Genomic DNA, 17,048 nt, shown 5'->3' with positions numbered 1-17,048 from the left:
TATACATTCACTTGGGAGAATGCACTGTGGAACAAGTAGGATCTTGGCATAATAAATATAAATATTGTGCCTTTCAAAATTTTATTTAACATTTCTTATGGTTTCTTTTTTTTAAAGTAGAACATAGCTCAAAATGTTCCCAAATAGAAACCATATAGAAACCAATTCTAATAATTGCTTTAGACAACAAATTAAAATGCTTCTGAGTGTTGTCACCTACCAGTAAGTTCTTTATCAACATTCTATACTTAAGAAACTCAGAGTAGCATACAATATAACTCCATTACACTCTATTTAATTAATGCATATCAGTAACTACAATCATTTATCATTTTAATTATAACTTAGATAACTTCAATTAATATTTAATAAAATCAATCTCTATAGGGAAGGTTACCATATAGGACTTTGGTCAGTTATCTTTGAAAATTTCAAACTAGATCTACAAAAACTGCAGTGCGCAACATGTGGTTTCTTCCGTAAAAGCTAATTCTATAGCACATACAACTCCAAAAATGTCCTGTGCCAAATATTGACTAATCAATTCATTGCTCAGCTCAATTGTGTACTCACTATTTTATGTTGTGATAGAATAAGAAATCATAAAATAAAAAGCATCAAATCATAAGCATTTTAGAAAAGATTTAAAGCATCATACCAGTTTCCAAATTCCAAATATTTTATTAGTTACCAAAATGTTACTTCTATAGATTTGATCAGCTGACACAAGAAGCTGGACAAAAGCAAGATGCTGTGGCTACTTTCATAAATTAAAATATATTTGGAGTGCAATCTTATTTTGCTTATTATGCAGATGTAAGTTCACTGAGACATATTCAAGTTCAACAGACAGCAGCCTTTAAACGAATATAGGGTTGCTATTTAAGGATATTTCATTTTTGGTTAATTAACACAAAGAATAAATTAGTATACAATAAGAGCAATTAATTTTGTTCTACATACAAATACTTTGGTAAAGACAGACAACATACAGAAGTTCCAGTTTTTTTGATGTTTCATCCTAAAATCTGTACCTAAATGTGAAATGTGTTTACTACTATTTTAATTCACAACATTAGAGTAACAGATGCCGTATAGTTATTTTATGTCTGTGATCACTGTAGCCAGTATTTGGAGAACACTGTTTTGGCCTGAACTAGAACAACAGAAACATTTTTGGCAGCACTTTTGTACCAATAGAAGAAAATTACCAGTGTGAAGTATCATTCAGTGCTATCTTTTAAATCCAGTTTGCTCCTGCAAGCTATATTCATTTGATTTCCATTCTGTTTTTCATTCAGGAAGTCAAGGGGCATGCACAGTGCTCCCTCCTCCCATTTTTCCCGACAACAGACATGGAATATGATAAAGGCATAACAATTAGTTAGGCTTGTCATTTTTTTCTTCATGCAACAGAGCAAGCCATGACAGAACTCTGATATGTGAAAGTTTCATTTCTTTAACTGCTCTGTTAGTCATGAGCAGTTGCCAAGCACTGAAGTATTTAGAACTGTCTGGGCATATTACATACATACCGCAATGTACACAAATCAATTTTTTTCCAAATTCAAAAACAATTTTATTTAACATTTTGCATTTCAACACATTTAAAATAGCATACTCTATTTTATTTAAATATGACTGATAGCACTTTACAAATGTTTCTTAAATATTTTTAAGAAAATATTTTGGTCTTCCATTTAAACAATAAATACAGGCACTTCTACATATACAGAGACAGCAAATGCTGTTTGAATGGTCAGATATTACACATATGAAGATATAGCAATATAGCGATTTGAGATTTTTAGAATATATTCCTTCCAATATAGACTCAATAACCTTAAGGACTTTTTTAAAACTGGTATCTCAATCATCAGCATTTTCATGAGATTCCCACTGACGTAAAATTTGATCTTTTACATAAACAGTCCCATATTAGAGATGTTTCTACCATCATTAACTAAAATATTATTTAGTGAAGTGATAAAGAAGTTGAAGGTGGAAACAAACCTGCAAAACCCCCTCTTTAATTAGGATATTATTTAAGTTATTATGAAACTTGGGAAAATAAGAGTCTGAGTTAACAGCAAAATCTCTACAATTTCTCATCTCAGAAAAGATGATGGAATCTATCACCATAATTAAATTACAGTATCAGAATAACAGCAATTTATTGAATATAATTTGACTAATCAGTCTTTAAAATTATACTAATCACAACTTTGGAAAGCTTTAATTTTTCAAAATTTTAGGACAGTAGTACAACAAGAATATTTTCATGCCATATCTTCTGATGTGCACTCTTGCAGTTGTAATCTCACTTTTAGAAGTACTAGACAATCTTGTTACTAGCTAATTTTGGTTTACAAAATAAGCTACCAAATGAAGACAATATGCTTACCATTTAGCCAAAAAAAATTAAACTGAAATTTAGAAATAATTTTTGGACACATACATATTTAGCAACTTAAATGTGGATCTTGCAAGTTCGTCCAGATTTTAATCATTTCTTGAGGATTCCGGTTGTGGACTAACATTAGGTTTGTATAGGAGCAAATATTGTCCCTCTGTTTCTCTTCAATGTCAAATGTTTTGAAGCCTTTGTGCTTTTCTGGAGAAAGCCCAAGTCTCTCAAGGCACATGCCAACGTACACATCATCAATAGGATAAAGGAGGACTTGCTCAGATATGTTAGCTAATCTTAATGCCAGATCACCAGAATAAAGAAATCCACCACCTCCTGCGTATGGAGGATACGAGCCTTCATAAATACTGTGTGGGATATAGTATTTCACATTTGTATCACGATGAGGTCCAGCATCACGGATAACATCACCTATGAACAAGTCTTTGGCTTTTTCTTTAGTTAAACTCTTCAAGTAATCCAGGATCTGATGGGTATTCACAAAAACATCATCATCTCCCTTGAAAACAAACTGAGCATCCGGGCAAGTGTTACTGACCCATTTTAGAAATAGTACCTCCTTCAGAGTCAAATTGAAGAAAGTATCTCTGTAGTTCCACAGAAGTATGTCTTGGTGGGTTTTGCTCTCAAAATTCAACATATCTGACAGATTGGGATAGTTATCTTCAGGAGGAATTTGACCTAATAAGAAAACCCTTACAACAGTTATGTCTCCTAATTTAATTTCCTTTCCCCAGGATTCCCGGATTGCTTGCCTTCTATCAAAATGCGGTATGAGTGATTTAATAGCCAGAAGCAAAAAAGGTTTATGTTTGCACTTGTGTGGCTGATCTATTAATAATGAATAATTTCTACATCTTAAATAATGAAAAAAGTCTTTAAACCTATCTGGTAATTTTTCAAAATCTTTAAGATCTGAGGATACAAATGGATCAGGATCGCAAGAGTTCAAAAAGCTGTTATTGAAAGATAACCTTTCTTCCACAGTCATATTGAAAAGCAATGCAAAAATAGGATTATATAAGTGTTCCAACTTCTGCTGCTGTTTATTCCAATATGCTTTATGAGGAGTATACTTTCTCCAAAATCTGCTCCTTGGGAGTATAACTTGTCGTTTTGAATTTTTGTCTTGGCCACTATTTTTTGAGACTTCCACAATGACATATATAAAGAAATTTACCATCATCAGAATTCCCAGCAATTTTAATCTTCTGCGTCCAACAATCATGTCTCATATCTGGAAAACATTTAAATCAGAAAAATATTTATTAATATAGCAAGATTTGCATAAATGGTAATATGGTAGAATTAAAAGCTTAGCAAACCGAGATCTCACCTTCAACAGAATATCCAATACAGGTAGTCCTCATTTAGCAACTACCTCATTTAGCAACCATTTGCAGTTATAACAACGATGAAAAAGTAACTGTCTGAAAAGCAAAGAAAACTGTAAGCTGTGCTGAAGTAAGCACAGTGGTGGTTTCACATAGCAACTGTTTCACTTAATGATGAAGTTGCTAGTCCCAATTGTGGTCACTAAACAAGGACTACCTGTAGTCCACAAGTACAAAAAAGTCAGTGGAAGTCTATGAACAGGAATTGATATCATTTAAGAGCCCTCACTGCAAGAAACATACTCAGGGCTGAAGAAGAGAAAAGCTGGCTACTAAACAGTTTTAAGCAATTTTAAAATTTATTTGACCCATCGTTTTTCTCTAACTAATACAGTGAGGGGGGAAATTATTTGATCCCTTGCTGATTTAGCATGTTTGCCGACTGACAAGAAATGATCAGTCTATAATTTTAATGGTAGGTTTATTGTAACAGTGAGAGACAGAATAACAACAAAAATATCCCAAAAAATGCATTTCAAAAAAGTTATAAATTGGTTTGCATTTTAATGAGTGAAATATTTGACCCCTTCGCAAAACATGACTTAGTACTTGGTGGCAATCACAGAGATCAGACGTTTCTTGCAGTTGGCCACCAGGTTTGCACACATCTCCAGGAGGGATTTTGTTCCGCTCCTCTTTGCAGATCCTCTCCAAGTCATTAAGGTTTTGAGGCTGACGTTTGGCAGCTTGATCCTTCAGTTCCTTCCATAGATTTTCTATGGGATTAAGGTCTGGAGATTGGTTAGGCCACTCCAGGACCTTAATGTGCTTCATCTTGAGCCACTCCTTTGTTGCCTTGGCCGTGTGTTTTGGGTCATTGCCATGCTGGAATACCCATCCACAACCCATTTTCAATGCCCTGGCTGAGGGAAGGAGGTTCTCACCCAAGCTTTGATGGTACATGGCCCCATCCATCATCCCTTGGGGGTGGTGAAATTGTTTTTGTCCCCTTAGCAGAAAAACACCCCCAAAGTATAATGTTCTCACCTCCATGTTTGATGGTGGGGATGGTGTTCTTGGGGTCATAGGCAGCATTCCTCCTCCTCCAAACATGGTAAGTTGAGTTGATGCCAAAAAGCTTGATTTTGGTCTCACCTGACCAAAACACTTTCACCCGGTTCTCTTCTGAATCATTCAGATGTTCATTGGCAAACTTCAGAAGGGCCTGTACATGTGCTTTCTTCAGCAGGGGGACCTTGTGGGTGCTGCCGGATTTCAGTCCTTCATGGTGTAGTGTGTTACCAATTGTTTTCTTGGTGACTATGGTCTCAGCTGCTTTGAGATTATTGACAAGATCCTCCTGTGTAGTTCTGGGCTGATTCCTCACTGTTCTCATGATCATTGCAACTCCACTAGGTGAGATCCTGCATGGAGCCTCAGACCGAGGGAGATTGAGTTATTTTGTGTTTCTTCCATTTGTAAATAATTACACCAACTGTTGTCATCTTCTCACCAAGCTGCTTGGCGATAGTCTTATAGCCCATTCCAGCCTTGTGTAGGTCTACAATCATGTCCCTGACCTCCTTGGACAGCTCTTTGGTCTTGGCCACGGTGGAGAGTTTGGAATCTGATTGATTGCTTGCTTCTGTGGACAGGTTTCTTTTACACAGGTACTGTGTTTTCCTGAAAGTAAGACCTTCCCCAAAAAGAAGCCCTAGCTTGATTTTTGGGGGGTGGGCCTAATATAAAATAAACCCTAGTTTTGGGGTGAGGTGGGGGGGCAGAGCTGCCCCATGCATCCTGTACCCACTTACCTTGCAGCCAGGCCTCTCCTTGCCGGCCCATTTCTTCTGCGGTGTCTTCTGCAACCAGGCCTGCATTTCTCAGTCACAGACCTTTCTGAAAGGCCACTCCAGCCAGGAACCGAGCTATGGATTGAATCCATGGCTTGGTACTCAGTTGCAGAGGCCTTCCGAAAAGGCCTGACTGTAAAATGCAAGGCGGAATGCAGCTGCAGAATGAAGCTGCTCCTTCGGCTGCAGAAGAAGCGGGCCAGCTGGGCAGGGCTGTCGGTGCCGGTGGTGAGTATAAAAGACATCCCCTGAAAATAAGACCTGGTGCCTCTTTTGGAGGCAAAAAAAGGCTGAGTCTTATTTTTGGGAAACACAGTAACAAACTGAGATTAGAAGCACTCCCTTTAAGAGTCTGCTCCTAATCTCAGCTCATTACCTGTATAAAAGACACCTTGGAGCCAGAAATCTTGCTGATTTGATAGGGGATCAAATACTTATTTCATTCATTAAAATGCAAATCAATTTATAACTTTCTTGAAATGCGGTTTTCTGGATTTTTTTTTTGTTATTCTATTTCTCACTGTTAAAATAAACCTGCCATTAAAATTGATCATTTCTTTGTCAGTGAGAAAACGTACAAAATCAGCAGGGATCAAATAATTTTTCCCCTCACTTACTAAATGCTTACTAAATGCTCAAAAATCCTGGAATTGGTTATGGAGCAAGAATCAGTTTACATAAAATTAATTGTACAGAATTGGTAAACAATAAAAATGGACCATGTTTCAATGCTGAAAGGCTTCACTTGCTTTCGCCAGCCCCCACCCCACTGAAAGCCACAATGAACAGGATAGTATCATCAAAACTGTGGGTAGGTATGCAAGCCTCAGAAATATTCAGAAAGGCCTTCCCCAAAGAATAATTTAATGTATTTTAAAAGCTATAAACTTTAAGACACGGTGTGCAGTTGAATTTAGAAGTGAGAAAATGGGTGGCTCTGGAGGCTATCAAAATGGTTCAGACATCAGATAAAACCTAATTCATTCACGTGATGTAGTAGTTTATTTATTTTATACTTCTACAACGCTATTCATTTGAGGTTTAAAATGCAATCCTTCCTTAATCCTTAAAATTCTACCAATTCAAAAAGGAATTAGGATATTATCCACATTCCAAAGCTGAAAACAATTCAACTAGCAGCATAGCTAAAACATTAGCATGTGATTATTTGTAGAATTTTATGTAACATCCAACTACTTTTGTGAAAATAGAAGAAAATTGAACCAAAGGAAACATGGAAGAGATTTTGAAAAACAAGTCTAGCAGCTATCTATGTTTTGCAAGTCCTTATTTATATGTTAGCAATATCTCTTGAATTATGCTAATTGTCAGTTATCTTTTTTAAAAAAAATATTTATAATCTGCCTTCTAGCTAAGACCGTTTAAAAGAAACTCAAATTCAACATAACATAGAAAGGTCAATAGTAAAGGTGCTTCTGCCAACCTAGCAGTTCGAAAGCACGTAAAACTGCAAGTAGAAAAATAGGGACCACTACGGTGGGAAGGTAACAGCATTCCGTGCGCCTTTGGCGTCTAGTCATGCCGGCCACATGACCACGGAGACGTCCTCGGGCAAACTCTGGCTCTTCGGCTTTGAAATGGAGATGAACACCGGCCCCTAAGTTGGAAACGACTAGCACGCATGTGCGGGGGAACCTTTAATCTTTCTCTGATACAAAGACAGATATTTAATTGTGTAACAGGTTAAAAAGCTCTTCACAAAACCAATTCTCAATCTAGAAATGAAAATGGAGGCTGTAGTGAAGGAGCAGATCTCTTGCTCTCAAAAGTAAATTTCTAAAATACAAAATAAACCTTTTAATATAGCATATTTATTTTTACCACACTTTCTTATGTACATGAAATTAAATGTGAATTTAGAAAGTTAGTAGGAATTGTCTAACACTGTTTGATAACTGGCTGATCCTAAGTGTCAATTTCAGTTTACTCTATCCAGCCCATTACAGAGTCTGATAAACACCAGCATTATTCCCCCTAACACCGATTACAAGAAGAGGTAGTGTCATCCACATCCAATCTAAACTTCAGCTTGCCACAATTCTGGTTCCAGTGAATGTCACCATGGTATACATCCAGTGCCTTATCAGCCATTGAGTTTCCACAGCTTAAGATGGATTTAACCTCAACAGTATTTGCCAAGCATCTCCATTATCACAACAGAAAGGTAGCTTTCATCTTCTATAATCTATACTTTCATTATCTGTAATTCTGAAAGCTAAGGCACCTTCAACTATAGGAAGAAGGAACAATGTATGAATACAATTTTCTCCTTTCTTCATCTAAAAATGTGGGAACAAACTGTCACTGGCTTTAATTAACAGTTGCTTCAATGCCATTCTAATTGTAATGGCATACAGTGAAGAGGAACTAAAATGTCTCTTGATGAGGGTGAAAGAGAAGAGTGCAAAAGTTGGCTTGAAATTCAACATTAAAAAAAATCTAAGATCATGTCATCTGACTCCATCATTTCCTAGAAAATAGAAGGGAAGAAATGGAAGCAGTGACAGATTTTATTTTCTTGGGCTCCAAGATCACTGTAGACAGTGACTGCAGCCATGAAATTAAAAGTTGCTTGCTCCTTGGGAGAAAAGATTGCTATGGCAAATCTAGACAGCATATCAAAAGCAGAGTCATCAGTTCGCTAACAAAGATGTCCATATAGTCAAAGCTATTGTTTTCCCAGTAGTAATGTATGGCTGCAACAGTTAGTCTATAAGAAAGGCTGAGCACTGAAGAATTGATGCTTTTGAATTGTGATGTTGGAGAAGACTCTTGAGACTACCTTGAACTGAAAAGATCAAATCAAGTCAACCCTAAAGGAAATAAACCCTGACAGTTCTTTGCAAGGAACAGATACTGAAACTGAAGCTCAAATACTTTGGCCACATAATGAGAAGACAGAACTCACTGGAAAAGACCTATTGATAGAAAAGATTAAAGGCAAAAGGAGAAGGGAACAGCAGAGGATAAGATGGTTAGATACATAAAATTCCACAAGAGAGTGCAGGGCAGGGGCTGGCATGATGTGGTCCATGGGGTCACAAAGAGTCATACACGACTTAGTAACTGAACAACAAATCAATGCTATTCCATAATTATTTTTAGTAGAAATTAAATTTTTGCTCTAAAAAACCCCCCACATTCGTAACACGTTCTTCAAAACTACATCATAACTTTTAGAACATTTTAAACTAGAAGGATTAGTTTATAAGCAATACATCTTACCGATTATAACATAATTACGTAACAAATCAGCTACTTAAGAGTATCAACCAAGTTATCAACTTTAATCAGTACCCACAAGTTTCAGCTCAAATCTCTTCAGTCATTTCTGCTGGTTCAGCAAATGCTAAATCCTTTGGCACAGGAAAGGCATTTTTGAAAAGGAAGAGGAAATGCTATTCTCTCAGCAGTGGGGAAAGACAGCAAAAAAGGATTTGTGCTGCTTTTACTTTCTTGTTAAACCTCAGGATGATTTTAATAAGATGAAAACATTTGCATTCCAAGAAGAAAGTAGTGGCAGATTTTTCCTGCTGCTTCTCATTCCTCAAAGTTCAAACTTTTTAACATTTTTTGGTAACAAATTAAATTTTACAAGAATATTCTGTGCATGCCTCTATAAATGTATACCTCACTTCCACATTTTATGGCTATGATGCTTTGTTTGCACTGAACATTTGGAGGAAGAAAGAGAGGATAAAAAATTATTGGGCATCCCTATTGAGGGTGAGATATACTGGAAACTTATTTATATTTGTGGGATCTTACATACTTTCCTTGCAGGATTCTTTTCACTATCCATATAAATGTTAAGGTACAATAATATTCAAAGAATTTTCCCCATCACAAGATAGCTATAATTATTATAGCTATAACTCAGAAATTATGTATGTACACAATTTAGTATGAGAAGCTCTGCCTTCACCTAGTGCCCGATAATTACCTCATCTCAAATTATTTTATTTATGATAGCCATCTTCTAGTACCTGAAGGGTTGTCACAGGGAAAAGGGGGTCAACTTATTCTCCAAGGCCAGGACAAGAAGCAATGTGAGAAAGCTCATCAGAGGGAGATCCATCTTGGAAGTAAGGAGGAATTTCCTGACAATGAGAACAATTTATCAATGGAACAGTTTGCCTCCCAGAAATGTGGGTGCTCCATGACTGGAGGTTTTCAAGAAAAGATTGGAGAACCATTTGTCCAAGATAGCATAAGGACTAGTGCCTTGAGTAGGGGCTTGGATTAGAAGATCTCCGAGGTCCCTTCCATCTCTATGATTCTATTTCAAGAGCCACTGGCTTGCAAGCATAATCTATTAGTTTATTGCTGATTATGCATCTTGAAATTCCAGGATGCAGAAATATATTAAATATGATACTGTGGGATAACATTCGTATTCAAAAGGTGAATTCAGTGGGACTTACGGTTGGGAAACTTTATTTGAATGTAAATGCAGGGTCCATAAACTTCAGAATTCAAACTGAGCTGCTCAATAAGATTTCCAGGAGTCAGAAAAATGAATTTTCATTGCCTTGGTCCATTTGCATGCTGTGATTAAATATCAGGTTAATATTTATAAAATATATCTTTAATAGAAAATCAAAATATTAAATTCAATATTTGAACTGAAAACTTAAAGATTTCCTAAAGTGAGGAACTTCCAGGTTGAAGGCATCAAGTAAACTAGTTCTGATTCTATGTCCACATAAAAATAGTATGGTGACTTTTATTTTTCTAATACTATTAAAAGTTTTCAAGATACGGGACCGTTATTTGGACTGGATAACTGTTTGGCTGTCCTTTCTGAATTTGTTTTAATCTTCTGCCCAAGTAAAAAAAACAGCATGTTAATTCAAATATTCTTTGATTATATTGCACATTGCTCAGTTATCCAACTTGGCTTTTGGCTGCTTAAAGGAACAGTTGAAGATCTCAAAAGCTCCTTTTGTCATTTGTCTAGCACAGGGCTTTTCAACCTTTTCATCCATTGTACCACTTTTAGGATATGGCAACATCCAAGTACCACCAGTCGCCTAGCAAGGTGTCAAAAACTTGATGACCAAAAAAAAAAAAAAAAAGGAAAAAAGTGATGAAGTACAGGTAGTCCTCGACTTACAACAGTTCACTTAGTGACTGTTCGAAGTTACAATCGCACTGAAAAAAGTGCCCCCCCAGCCACAGCCGAGCAAGACATTTGCCCGCCTGCCCAGCGGCGCTCTTCCTCCTGTCCAAGGTTTTCATTGTTGTGAGCATTTCTGTTGAGGATTGGCAGCGGGGGTGGGGTGGGGTGTGTTTGGTTTTTATTTCCCCCCTGGTTGCAGCAGGTTTTGGTCACTTCACATGACCCTGGGACACTGTGACCATCATAAATGTGAATCAGTTGCCAAGCATCTGAATGTAAATCACAAGACCCTGGAGATGCTGCAACATTCCAGCTTCTTTGGGTTCAGCAGACATGCCGGGATCAGCACCGAGCTCCAGCTGGAGACTGTCGCTTCCGCTGAGCCCTGAAGAAGCGCTGATCCTGGCGCTTCCACTAAGCCCTGACAGGCCTGCAGCTCCAGCCATCTCTCGCTCAGGCTTGTGTGGTGCTGACATTCCCCTCCCCTGCTACCACTTTTCTAGGATGGTCCCATACCACCTGCCAGGTGCCAATGTACCACAGGTGGTACCCATACCACTAGTTGAAAAGCCCTGGTCTAGCAGACCTGTGAATTTGGATTTTGATTCTCACCCTTCTAATTTGCTGTGGTTTGCTTTTGACTTTTATTTAGCTTTTCTCTCTGATACGAGGAGCCATAAATTGTTTAAGACAGACATGTTAAACTCGCGACGTCATGTGACGTCATGCAACGTATCGGGACAGTTTTGCCACTGCTGGCAATGGGTTGGGCGTGGCTTCTGGATGACGCGTCCAGCCTACAGGCTGGCAGTCTGACACCCTTGGTAAGAGAAGCTTCATTTCGAGAGGTGGTCATATGCTGTCTAGCCTTGAATGAAGCCTAGCTTAATATGTTTACATGAATCAATTCTTGACTGTAGAATCATTCATTAAATGCACTAACATTTTACTCATGTCTGCCTAAAATTTACATGACTGATTGATGATGAAATCATTTCATCAAATTTCATTTCTCTTTGAAATAAATAAATAAATCCAACCAGCCCAATTATCATATTGGGATGCTCCGTTAAGAACTAATTGCTTCTCAAGAGGTTTTCATTCTACTTTTTCCATACCTGAATATACTATAAAGCAATGTTTCATTATTCAACCATCTTACTGCATTCAAACACTTCAACAGTTCATAATCTATTATTAACAACAGTAGTACTGTAAGTTTAGCAGCAGTGTGCTTTTTACAATATGCAATTCACAAGTAATAACAGTCTCACTTTAAAGTCATGGTAAATGAGGTAAATAGCTTGTTCAACAAGCTAAATGAGAATGTTTCTGTTTGGCTTTGGCTTTCTGCTAATCCAGTCATTGTGCTTCGTAAATAATGGTTTGGGGCTGTGGTTTTTGAGGTTTTGGGCTCTCAAAAAATTTGGGTGTGGTCCTGTGCTCTTTGAAAACTTGCTAAATGATTTATTTTGACAATAGAAGGCCCAGAACTACTTTCAAGGCAGTGGCATACAAAAGGAGGCTTGGCATTTTTTATTTAACTTCCTTTTTTCATTTGTTAAGCTTATCTTTCACTTTACACCATTTTTGTTCCCCTCTAACAATTGGCATGAAAAGACATCTTCATTTATTTGTAACATGATGCTGAACTTCAGTGATGCGATTTCTGATTTTAAAGGTTGCATACAGTATCTAGATTCACTAATTACTTACTTATTACTCACAAATTAGCCTTACTAAAATTTAAAGTTCCATTTATATAGATTCTTCTTGTTCTGTAATCATTAAATGGCTTCTAAATTGGAGGGAAACATACTAGCCAATTGTTCAATGTGTGAAGCTAAGCTCCACCTCCTGTCAATCTAACAGGGAAATAAGATAGAAAATGGAGGGAAATGAACTTCTGTAGATGTTTCCTAGAGGAGTCAGTAGTCCTGAGGCTGAAAATTGTTCCTTACTGCTATTTTGGTTCCAAAGAAAATCCAGATTCTATCTTAAATTTAGAATCAAGATCATGTGAAATGTTAGTACCTCTTTATAAATGTATAGTATCCCTGGTAAGACCACACTTAGAATATTGCATTCTGTTTTGATCGCCACAATATAAAAAAAAATTGTTGAGACTCTAGAAAGAGTGTAGAGAAGAGCAACAAAGATGATTAGGGGACTGGAGGCTGAAACATATGGTTTTAGGTTTTATTCAATTTCTATACCGCCCTTCTCCCGAGGGACTCAGGGCGGTTGAAGAATGAAGAATGATTACAGGAATTGGGTATGTGTAGTTTAATAAATGGAAGGACTAGGGGTGACACAATAACAGTGTTCCAATATCTAAGGGGCTGCCACAAAGAGGGAGTCAAGCTATTATCCAATAGCTTGAAGGCAGGACAAGAAGCAATGAATGGAAACTAACCAAAGAGAGATGCATTCTAGAACTAAGGAGAAATTTTCAAACAGAACAATCAATCAGTGGAACGACTTGCCTTCAAAATTGTGGGTGCTCCAACACTGGATGTTTTTAAGAAGAGATTGGACAAATGGGACACGGTCTCCTGTTTGAGCAAGGGGTTAGAATAGAAGACCTTGAAGGTACCTTCCAACTCTATTATTCTGTTACTTCAAGAATATAAAGTCAGTTTGTATTGTAGGATTGAAATATTTTCTTAACACACTGGTTATATTTAAAACTGGTGATTTCAAATCATGTCTTTTTTCATTAAAAATAACATGCCAGAATATGACTAGATAAAATATGTCTTACTTGATCCAACTCAGAGCCAAACAGTTTTCATTAGCTGGGCTGACTCCACTCTATAGATACTGCCAATAACACAGGATGGTCTGATGTGGTCTTGAGGCATGAGAAAACCTTAGACATTCTTGCTTATTATAAGAAATCAGAGTTTTATCAGAAAATCTTTGGGGAAGAATTAGGGTTCAACTCCAAGCTGTGCTCTAGGAGAAATGAGGATCTAGCAAAACATAAACAGGCTCTCCAATTGTTGTTTATTTGATTCACATCCAGCTTCTTTCAGAAGCTGAGGCAGTGTACACAGTGTTCCTTCTTCTGTTTATTCCCCCCACCCTGAAAGGTAATTGAGGCGGGGGGGGGGTTCAACTGGCTAAATATCACCCAGTGAGCATCAGATCCTGAAAGGGAAGCCAAAACAGGGTCTCTCGGCTTCTAGTCCAACAACTTCTCCGCCACTCCACACAACTTTTAAAATAGCTTCAGCATTTACACTGCATTCCACTAAGGCAACATTCTTGGGGTTTGTTTCAAATGTACAAAATGTCTCTCAGACCTGTTTGTGATTTCCCAATCCTGAGATACTTGGATAGGCCTCAGCCTCTGGCAGTGTTGAAAAAAACCCTGTCAAATGAGGGCAGCAAGCAGGATTTTCTCTATTTCCCCCTCTTTACAGTCGCCTCAACTGCCTTTTTTCCTGTCATCAGAGTCCCCACAAAACTCTCCTCAGGCCAGAAACTTGTCTTTTTCCCTACGGCAGGTCCTAAGGGCCATAAAGCCTCCCCTTCCACAGAGCCTGTAGGTGGTGAGATCCTCTCTAGGATGCTTGAAGACATCTTCCTCACTCTACTTTTAAAAGAACAAATTAAGCATACAAAAAAGGAAGATAGCAATCTCCACAATCATCTTTGTTTCCAAGAATGTTCTAGACTCCAAATAGGTGTTCTGACTGGGGAGACAAATCTGAGGCTGAAGCACAGAGCTTTGGCCACTAGTCCCCTGCCCCCAATCAGCACAGTGATAACAAGTCACTTGGGGTGCAAGGAAAGATGACAGGGAGCAGTTTGCTTTTTGAGCAATTTGTCTTTTGAGGTTGTACACACTTACTGTGACAGTTATTTTATGAGTGAGCAATTCCTTCCCTTCAAAACAGTTGGAGCACCCACTGCTTGCTGTCAAACGAACTGACTAGGCCCCTCCCCCCAACAAGTGGAAACATTAAATACAAGCTGTGCAATTCTCTCACTATTTATTTATTTATTTTATTTTAATCCCATTTATATCCCGCCCTTCTCCGAAGACTCAGGGCGGCTTACAAGCTTAGCACTAGCCTTCATTCTATGTATATGCCTGCTTATTAGGGCTTTTGGGCCCCCCCAAGCGGCATTATTACAAAGTCAGCTTATTGCCCCCAATGGCAAATTAACAAATGAAGCTTGCATTTTAATTATGGATTTCCTGAAAATATTGGACAGAAAGTATACCTGCAAAAATATATTGTCTGCTAATTTAACATCCTTTTCATCACTGTAGTATTACATGAACAACAATGTTCAGCAACTGACAATCATTTCAGAGAAAAACCTTTTAAAGAAATTCCATCGTTATTTCTGAGGTATGAGTATGCATGTGACCATATTGACCAGATCACAGTGGTCAATATCAGTAGTCACTAATAGCCTGATCTTCTGTGAATCTAACTACAACTTCTAACTAGGCATTGTGTGAAAAGGCATTTTCTTCCAGTGATCTAGATAGAATCTTCCTATATCCAGCTTCAGTGGAATAAAATGGATTCTAACACTGTGACAGAGGGGAAAAATGTCATCAGTCTCCTTGTCACCCCTTCTACCATGTATTTCCCTTATCTTTCTTTGTTACAAATTGAAGAGGCTCAATTGCTATAGTGCTTCTTGATTGTAGAATTACTTGAGCCTCCTAATCTTTCTAATCAACCCTTTTCAATAATTTTATAGTTATAATGCTTAAGGTACAGTTATGAGAAGTGTAAGCATGGCTTTTGCCTTATTTTTATAGCAAGTAGTATACACACTGGATTGACATTGTTCCTAGGCTTCCATAATAACATTTCTCTTCAGAAATTACTTATATGATTTTGCATAGTGCCTTTTCTTACATATTAAGAAAACCAGGTAGAGAAAGAAATTATGTTTAGCTTTCTGTTCTCCCAAATACAGGCTACAAATTCAAATATTTTGAACTACAGGTAGACCTCGACTTAACAGCCACAACTCGGATTGGGATTTTTGTTGTAAGTTTTATTTTTATTCATTTATTAAACTGCCTAATGAATTGAGGTGACTCTGAGCAGCTTAAAAATGATAAAAATATGCAAATAGAAGAACAATTCTACACATAAAAAGGTTACAATTTTAAAAAAAATCAAACTAATTAAAAACCCTAAGTTTGGAGCAGAGAGATGATGGTATCTTCTATTGCTGCACCAACCACCTCCAGCCAACTGAGCTTCTCCTTCAGGACTCTAAGCCAACATAACAAAGTTTTAAGGCTTTCCTAAAGGCTAAAAAAGAGGGGATGGATCTTTAATAAGATGTTCAAAGGGCTGGAGCCATGGCAGAAAAGGATCCTCTTCTGGATTCCACCAGCTGAAATTTCTTGGTGACTGTAAATCGAGGCACCCATGTGACCAGATCCAATTTTATGACAGTCATCAGTCTGAAACCATTCTCCACAAAATGTCACAAATCACAGTCGTGTTGCAGGACACTGCAATCAGATGTAAACAGGAGCCAGTTACTAAACTGCTGAAATGTGGTCATGTGACTGTGACGGGGGGGGGGGGGGGGGGACATTTTATGCCAGAAATGCTCTAGCAGTTGTAAAATTTTCTTCCTGAAGCTGTCATTAAATGACCAATTGTAAGTTGAGAACTACCTGTATGGTAGTTGTATCCAGCAAAGTTAAGGTAAATATAGTCACACACATCTAATTTTAGTCCATGCCATTAAAAATGTATGACTTCAACTGCAAGCTAGCTGTATAGACATTTGGACTATCATTCAGATTTGGAACATTATAGTATCTATCATTCACTCATTTTACCATACTCATTTCTTTCTCTTTTTTTTAGAAGTTTATAGTTACCAAGGTTAAATTCACTACAGTATCTGTATTCTAAAGCTCACTAGTTTGTATCGGGTCTAGCCTGCTATACCTTTCATATCAGTATCTGTTTCAATCTTCACCTTTTCTTTGCTTCCCCAGATCATAATCAACCAATTGATTTCTTCCTGCATTCATTGTGACATCTTATGTGATTACATGACCATTTTCCCAGCATGTGATAGTTAAGAAAAAAGGAAGACCTATTATTTCATGGTGTACTGGCACACCAAGCAGTTTTATAAAACACCTATCTTTCTACTTGCACTGTCATTTTTCCCACCTTTTAACTATTGTAAAACAATCTATTTAGTGCAAATTTTTATTTACAGGCAAAAAACCTTTATGTTCAGGTAACCTCATGCATTTCCTAAATATGGAAAATATTCCTAAC

General features: G+C 37.4%; 2 protein-coding genes across 2 annotated transcripts in view; both read right to left on the bottom strand.

Moving 5' to 3' along the window:
* LOC308677659 (uncharacterized protein) overlaps positions 1-17,048 on the bottom strand; it is a 68,575-nt gene that overhangs the window by 48,717 nt on the left and 2,810 nt on the right. The window lies entirely within an intron of this gene.
* B3GNT2 (UDP-GlcNAc:betaGal beta-1,3-N-acetylglucosaminyltransferase 2) lies at positions 683-4,842 on the bottom strand. The gene is made up of 2 exons (XM_081344315.1): positions 4,810-4,842; positions 683-3,665 (listed from the first exon to the last, which is right to left on the bottom strand). Exon 2 carries the CDS (start codon positions 3,654-3,656, stop codon positions 2,463-2,465), a length of 1,194 nt encoding a protein of 397 aa, XP_081200441.1. The 5' UTR covers positions 3,657-3,665; positions 4,810-4,842; the 3' UTR covers positions 683-2,462.

This window comes from Vipera berus (assembly GCF_964194415.1).
Source record: "Vipera berus genome assembly, chromosome: 1".
In the NCBI taxonomy this organism is placed as follows: Eukaryota; Metazoa; Chordata; class Lepidosauria; order Squamata; family Viperidae; genus Vipera; species Vipera berus.
The sequence above is the reverse complement of the archived record's forward strand: the minus strand, read 5'-3'. Positions and strand labels throughout refer to the sequence as shown.

Bases quoted from the DNA above. Each gene is read 5' to 3' on its own strand.
- B3GNT2 (XM_081344315.1), bottom strand. From the start codon at position 3,656: ATGATTGTTGGACGCAGAAGATTAAAATTGCTGGGAATTCTGATGATG.